We start from the raw sequence: 7,744 nt of genomic DNA on the forward strand, positions 1-7,744 counted from the left end.
GTCATTCAATTAGCCCACGTCAGCAATTTATGTTGTTGTTGTTGATTGGTAAGTTAGTGTAAACATGTTGTAATAATGGTTGGTTACCGACCGAGGGGGACCCATTGATCACTATCACTCAGATATCATATTAAAAACCGCAAACATTTATCTTCACCCTATGGCAAAATGTATAGAATTGCAGCAAACTTGCTCAAAAACTTCAATATTTTCTCTATGCCCCATGGCAAAAATCTGTAGAATTGCAGGAAATTAAATCTAAAACATGCATTTTTTCTCTCCGCTGCCAAGAGGGGAGGCCTAAAATGTTGTGTTCGCAAGGTGGGGAAACCAAATTTTGCTTAGGGCCCCCTAAAGGATAGGGCCGGCTCTGACTACATATGTGGGTATGCAGACCAGTGAGCCACTGCGGCCCTCAGATTTCTTTGTGGCCTCCACCCCCATCAAAGTTGCCCATCCCAGATTTATACCATTGGTAGCCTATAATTACTGTTGAACGAAATTTGCGGAGATGGTAGGTTGGAAATAGCTAAAGAATACACCATTTATACATTCTTTTAACAGATTTCTGAGAACAAACAACTTAAAATACACAAGGCCATTAAGTGAGGTAGTGCCTCAATATAAAACAATACTGCAATAATGCACAAAAATATTCTCATATACGGGTTAGCTGACAATGTCATTAAAACGATACACACGCTTCAATGGGGCAGAAGGCCATGTGTTGTGGTGATTCTGGATGGCCAGATATCTAGCAACAATGAGACAAAGCTGCCATGTGGGGAATCGTAGGTGGCTCGTTTCAGCCAGTTTTTTTTTTAGGTGCTTTATGCTAATATGGCAAACATTTGCTAGCTAGCTAACCAACAACTGTAAAAATGTATTTGAGAGACAAGTGCTCATTGTGCAAATTTATTTATATTTTCAAAAAGCATTGGAGACGAAATATAGTTTACATGTTGTCAACAATCTAAGCCAACCCGTCTGTTTTACCCCATAGTTGTACACGTATCTGTTTGGTTGCTAAACAACCAACCCGTCTATAGCACACAACTTTTAAAAGCATAAAGTACTTTTTTTCTTGATTCATTTAATTTGAGCTCTCTGGCTAGCCCAAAATGAGAATTCTTTATGACATTTTGCCAAAATGTACTGCAGTATATCAGTGTTCTATGTACAGAAATGTATTGGTTACAACCACACATACTACATAATATCCCCACCCACAAAAATGAAAGGAAAGAGGAGAAAACAAGAAATGGTTTGACCTCTCTACTTTTCCAAACCACATATTTGTCAGTCCTTCCTCATGGTGACAAAACAGAATCCTTACAAAAAGTGAAATGACGCTTCCTTGAAAAACATTACAAAAACATTACCAAAACTTGCTTCTATGTAGAACTACAAAATATTCTTATTGAAAATGTACAACCACCAGATACATACAGTATCATCTGACACAGGGCTGTAAAATAAAGCATTTACCAAAACTCTTAACTACAGTAGTTTCAGTTTAACAAAAGTCCTAGTATCATCATAAAACTTTTGATCTGGATTCAGAAAATTATATAAGAACCCATGGCTATATAGTACTGTATTCTATCCCCCACATTACTAGCGAAAATATCTGTGTCACTCACCACCACCCATAATAGCCTTGACGTTGGAGTAAAGCACTGTATCCTCATCTGTCTCTGCTGCCGGCTTACCGTTCTCTTTCTCCTCATCCTTCCCCATCATCACACCACTCCCCTCTCCTCCATCTTCATCCCCTTCTTTCTTCTTCTCTCGTTTGATTTTGGCGTACTCTGACTCTGTTGTGGTGGTCTTCTTCTCTGCCTCCTCAGGAGTCTTCTTCTTCAGCAGGGAGTAGTTGATACTGGCGTAGTCCACTTCATTTGGATCTTCCCTTGTGTCAAATTTTCCTGCAGCTCCACTGGTCTGGGGCCCTCCGTTTTCTGCTCCCCCTCTCAGCTCCAACTGCAGAGGGGTCTGTTCACCCCGCACAGCCCGTCCTGCATCCGTCTATGGAGTAGATTACAGAAAGCACTGTGTTAGGAGTCTTTTGTTAGCTTGGTGGTCCCAGATCTGTTTATGCTGTATTATCAACCACAGAAAGCACTTCGATACTACTATTGGCATGTCAATGCTAACTAAATGTTGGTAAAACTGAATAAAGAAGGAAACTGGTACGCACCTGTTGGTCTTCACATGCCACCATCTCCAGGTTCATTAAAGGGTTTTTGGAGTCCTTTGGGATCGTCTTTTTTTGTCTATGGAAAATATTACAAATGACATTTCTCAATAAATATATTTTGGAGGGGTTAGCAAGCACGTCCATTACAATAAGGTGCAAGGCATTGGTGCTTTTGACAATATATCTGATTCTCATGATAGTAAATATGAATTTCTAAAGACAATCTGCAATTGATTTTAAAAACAACACTCATATGACACTAAATGTACTTCAGTAATAGAATTCATGTACCTTTTACATTTCCCTGTCAAACACAGGAAGATACAACAGATGGTGGCTGAGAGGGCTGCACCAATCACAAATGCAGTAATCAGTTTTAGGTCCGACAGCATAGCTATAATGTCTTCCCATTCCTTATCTAAAAAGAGAACAACAACTCTGTATGTAAAATTACATTACTTCATATCCTCTGGAAGAAGAAATTGCAATTTTCCTACTCTCAGCCTAAATGTACAGAACATTCTCAATATTGCAAAAATTGGGTGGGATTGGGAAGCTGTGGCTCTCTAACCAAGTACCTTGACTTATATATTTACCTTCTTGCTTTTCTTGGCTCTTATTTTGGGTTACCTGCAACTTCTCTCTCACTACACCCACCACATTTCTGCTGACACACTCCACAGTGATGTTGTTGTAGTTTCCAACAAGCAGGCTGAGGGTGCTGTTCACTGAGGAACCCAACACTGACGTAGTGTTCTCTGTGTTGAGCTCCAGCAGTGGCCACTCTATGAGGGGTAAGGGAACCCCCTGACTGACACACACACAGGTCATGACCTCTGCCTGGTCCACACACCCAGAGCCAGGAAGAATCACAGGAAGGTCTGGAAAAAGACAGTGAAAAGAGAGATATTGGTGATAGATTGACGCTATAAACATGGCAACATAATTCCAGATCATAAAATATTAAATGAGTTTGTATATTTCAATCCAGTTTGTACTTACACATCACAGTGACAATGGTGGAAGCTGTCATTGTCCTGTTGTGGTGATGAACTGTACACACATACTCCCCAGCATGTTCTCTTGTCACATTGGAGATGGTGAGAGTGGCATTTTCAGTGTAATTCTGAAGTGGGGCACTTGTCCCGTTCTTACTCCAAGTGATGTCAGATGGAGGGTAACTGTCAACACTGCAGGTCAGATCCAGGGTACCATCCTCCTTCACCATTTTATTTCCAGTTATTTGGGGGTCTTTCACATCTTTGAGTGCAAAGAGTTTCTAATTTTACACATTTATTTTTACACATACACTAAATTCAAACTATATTGGTTGAAGGACTAATAACAATGAATCATGATTAAAAAGGGAAAAAGTCAAAGCCATGACATAACTGGGTGTAGACTACATATTGTATAATTTGTTTATTATGAAGGTTAATCCTAGGTTTCAAAGATTCTCTGGAATAAGATGTTTAATGTAAAATGTAGGATCGATGGTACTCACATGACACATTCAAAGTTACTGTCTCTTCAATTGCATATGTTTTCTGGAAGGTTACTTGACACGTAACCATCATGTTGTGGTGGTCAGCTAAGGGGGTAAAGGTCAAAGTTGAGAAGTGGGTTGTTGTCACATTGGTCAGGTCCTCTCTCATCTGTATGGTGGTGTTGTCTCGAAGCTCAGTGATGTTGTCTCCTGTCCCTCTCCATGTCCATGTTATTTTAGGAGGAGTTCCAGAGCAGATCCCTGGGGCAGTGCAGGTCAGAGTAGCTGGTTCTCCCTCTGTCAGAGGAGGAGTCAACACTGAGGGCTTCTGGGTCAGAGCTGGAGGCAGGAAATACAAACACAGAAGTGAGTTTTACATCTGTGTACAAAACAGCAGTGACACATAATCAGCTGTATGAGAGCAGCAAGCATGTGCTGACCTTGAATGGGAGTTTTCCCAGTAACGACATCTTGTCCTGTTATGAGAGGAGCAGGGTTGGGGAGTAACGGATTACATGTAATCCGTTACATGTAAGGGATTACAAAAAAACGGTAACTGTAATTCATTAAGTTACCAGCAAAAATATTGTAATCAGATTACAGATACTTTTGAAAACGAGATGATTCAATTCAGAAAGGATGTTTGCAAAAAATGTTTTCACACTTCTCTGTTTTCTCAATGACATTCAAATCAGCATTGAGAAATGGCGCGAGTCTGACTACAAGTCAGAGACCACTATGATGACACTCCAAATGTGTTTGATGAATCGCGGGTTAAGAGCAGGAATAGGCTTTTTGTAGGTGACAGTCCAAGCTATGTCTTCCAATGGTGCGACTGCTATCGGCATCCAAAGATTATCCAACTTGAATAAACTATTGGAGGCAAGGATGACAGCAGTGGTGTAGTCTACGGTGATACGGATATCACTTATTATGGATATCTACATAGCGCATTGATGTGAATCACACTACTCCTCTCTCATTCAGCTATTTGCGCCGTACGGATTGTGGTTGTTGTGGATGGCTTCTCACAAATCTAAATGTGCATTGGAAACATATAATGGTTGAATTCAAGAAGTTTAAGCTGTTTTTGAAACCAGTGGACAGCCAGTGAAAAATGCACTCTTGCAAAAGCTGAATAGTGAGGATCCAAGCCTATGGAATAAAAGTGGGGCTTTGTTGCTCAATCTAAGTCATGCTGATTAAAAAGAAAAATCCATAGGCCTAATGGACACGTGCTCAAACTTGCACACTTTTGATAGACTTAAAAGGGAAATCTGTAGTTTCTACATCCATTTAAAAAAAAGATATATATCCATTGATTCTTGGAACAGTATTACTTATAAATGCCTCATGAGCTTAGTTCAACTGTCACACTCCATGAGAACCCAAAATATAAGCTTGTTTTACTCCAATGTTCGTAAACATTGTAAATGTAAACAATTACTGTATAGCCTCACAACATGGTTAAAACAATAATTGTTCTATCATGGATAGTCAGTCCTTGCATCCACAGCTCTGTCTATTCATCTGAGAGTGGTTACATTTCTCCTGGCCCATCCCTCAGCTTTTTACCAAAATAGAGACGGGGCAACGATTTTGTTATTGTTTCATCTGTGGATTTGCCCTTTAAACAGCTGCATATTATCATGATATCAAAGTGTCACCAACAAAAAGGTAAATAATAGGCCTATAGCAAATGCAGCATATGGCATTCATTTTTCACATGCAAATAGCACTTTTCAGTAGTGCTCAAAGCATGCCATTCAATGAGTACAGCATTTATTTTACAACTCTAATCAATGAGCCTAATCAGTCCTCCATGACATCAAAATCATAAACAACAGAGTAGGGCTGGCTAATAAGTACTTAGTTTTGGGGTCATGCTCAGGTAAAACAATTTGGCTAATCTATACTTCCATATTTCCAAGTCCTTTTAATCATATTATTATACATGTATGAGGTGGAAAGTGTTGGGTTAGAAGAAGCATACATAACCAACCCATGAAGTAAAATTGAACATCCATATATGGCCAGCAATGTAAACTGTAACATTGATTTAATTTGCAATAGATGTCGTTCAATTGGTAACATAGATTTTTGTGTACTTCTAATGCCTCTTTATGTAATCAGATGACGTTACTGAATTTGGGTAATCCAAAACTTACGTTACTGATTACATTTTTCGACAGGTAACTAATAACTGTATTGGATTACATTTAGAAAGTAGCCTTCCCAACCCTGGAGAGGACTTTATAATAAGGGAGCCTTGAGGGGGAACTTGGCAAGTGTGAACTGTATACAATGAACTACAGTAATAGTCTGTCACTGTAACTGGTAATAATAGCAATGAAGTACCTTTCACTGTGATTTTCACTTTCTTGGGGTATGTATTTGCATTTAGAAGTCTGAATTGATACTCTCCAGTGTCATTCTCTCTGATGTCGTTGATGATCACACTACAGTTCTTCTTTGTCAAATCAGTCTCTAGTAGGGACACTCTCTGTTTATAACCCTCCTGAGCTTTAGAGGGAGTTTCAGAATGGATAATTATGTCTTCATCCGGATCACAATTGCCATTTTTTTTACATTTTAACCACATTGCTGCAGTAGGGTTGAAGTTCTTTGCATGATTGAAGGTACATGAAATTACAGCACATAGTCCCTTTTCTCCTGTTATCTTTGCAGGACTGAAGGCGATGGTCCAGGGTGATGCTGTTCGTGGTGATGGTTGTTGCTGTCCTGATGGAGGGACATTAATAAAGTCATGAGTAATACAGAAAGCACTTCAATACTACTTCACTTGTTTGTAACATTTTTCATGATATAGTATCTATTGAGATATTTGCCATACCACTACTACTACCACATCTACTACTGATTATTATAATAACGCTAGTAGTGATAAAAGGGACCTTACTTTTGCATGTGGCTCTCTCTGTCAGAGAGAGAAGTAGAGTTGCCCAGATGAGGACCCACATCCTGCCTCTACTGCACTTATGAGTCAATCACAGCACCGGGGTCTCTCTCCTCTTTCTCCTCTTTCTCTAATGGTCACTATCTCGGTCTGTGTCTGCTGGTCTGGAGCACAAGACGAGTGTGAAATAGAATATGAAATGGTGTTGTGATAATAACAACATATAGCAATACACATATTAATATTTCATTACACCTTTATGAGTGCTACAGTGGCATTCATAACAACCTTCTTATCACTTTTATTCAACTAAGATGCATTTTGCTGTAATGCCTAGAGAGGATGTCAAATAAACATTTACAATCACAGTTCATATGATGCCTTCTTCATAATGCATTACAAACACATTTATAACTCCTTATGAGTGACTCCTTATAATACAATATAATGCCCAACATAGGCGCTAATAACTGCTCATAAATATATTTAACTGCATTCAGAAATCTTTATACCTAGGCTATATAAAGCCTTTTGAAGCAATATGTTGAAATGCCCTAAATGAATAATAGAATATTACCATTATATTACTTAGTCATAATCAAGTTTTAACAGTCATTCAATGTAACGAAATAAAACTATATAATGGTTTAATAGCTTGTCTTTTGATCCATGCAGAAAAAAAATACTGAAACAGCACATTACCTCTCTCTGTGTGCTCTCTCTTCCTGTTGACTGTGAGCCCTGTGTGAGTCTCTGATGGGTGTGAACTGTCACTTCATGTCCCCAGTCTGTTACTCCACCCTCTAACCTGGTGCTGCAGCCAGGAAGTTCCTCTGTACTATATCGTCCAGCCATACTGTACTGTATGGACCATAATCAACACAAACCCATTAACCAGCCCTTATAACCCCATCAATCCACAACCATCCCCCAACCTCGATCAACATTGCAATCCCCTTGCCTTTTATATTCAGATGCAGTTTTATTTCACTATAAGAACGTTTCTATAAGATTTCTAAGATTGGCTGTTTGTAACATGCAGTGGTTTAAAGTACTGAAGTAAACATACTTGAAAGTACTACTTAAGTATTTTTGGGGGACATCTGTACTTTACTATTTCTATTTTTGACAGCTTTTACTT

General features: G+C 39.0%; 1 protein-coding gene across 2 annotated transcripts; it reads right to left on the minus strand.

Moving 5' to 3' along the window:
- Nucleotides 1-902: 902 nt before the first annotated feature.
- LOC106605190 (sialic acid-binding Ig-like lectin 5) lies at nucleotides 903-7,392 on the minus strand. 2 transcript variants are annotated; one of them, XM_014200571.2, is made up of 10 exons: nucleotides 7,306-7,392; nucleotides 6,607-6,767; nucleotides 6,045-6,428; nucleotides 4,127-4,162; nucleotides 3,705-4,025; nucleotides 3,203-3,460; nucleotides 2,797-3,081; nucleotides 2,492-2,618; nucleotides 2,201-2,276; nucleotides 903-2,028 (listed from the first exon to the last, which is right to left on the minus strand). In XM_014200571.2, the coding sequence occupies exons 2-10, from the start codon at nucleotides 6,665-6,667 to the stop codon at nucleotides 1,636-1,638; spliced, it is 1,941 nt and encodes a 646-aa protein (XP_014056046.2). In that variant the 5' UTR covers nucleotides 6,668-6,767; nucleotides 7,306-7,392; the 3' UTR covers nucleotides 903-1,635. The 2 variants fall into 2 exon arrangements, with proteins under 2 accessions (XP_014056046.2, XP_014056047.2); XM_014200572.2 differs by lacking the exon at nucleotides 4,127-4,162.
- Between the last annotated feature and the right edge of the window lie 352 nt (nucleotides 7,393-7,744).

Source organism: Salmo salar, chromosome ssa05 (genome assembly GCF_905237065.1).
Source record: "Salmo salar chromosome ssa05, Ssal_v3.1, whole genome shotgun sequence".
NCBI classification, from domain to species: domain Eukaryota; kingdom Metazoa; phylum Chordata; class Actinopteri; order Salmoniformes; family Salmonidae; genus Salmo; species Salmo salar.

Excerpts from the sequence above, each read along its gene's own strand:
- LOC106605190 (XM_014200571.2), bottom strand. The coding sequence starts at position 6,667 with ATGTGGGTCCTCATCTGGGCAACTCTACTTCTCTCTCTGACAGAGAGA. Across the intron at positions 3,082-3,202 it reads CACCATTGTCACTGTGATGT|ACCTTCCTGTGATTCTTCCT; the intron begins GTAAGTACAAAC and ends GTCTTTTTCCAG. Across the intron at positions 2,029-2,200 it reads TGGCATGTGAAGACCAACAG|ACGGATGCAGGACGGGCTGT; the intron begins GTGCGTACCAGT and ends TCTACTCCATAG.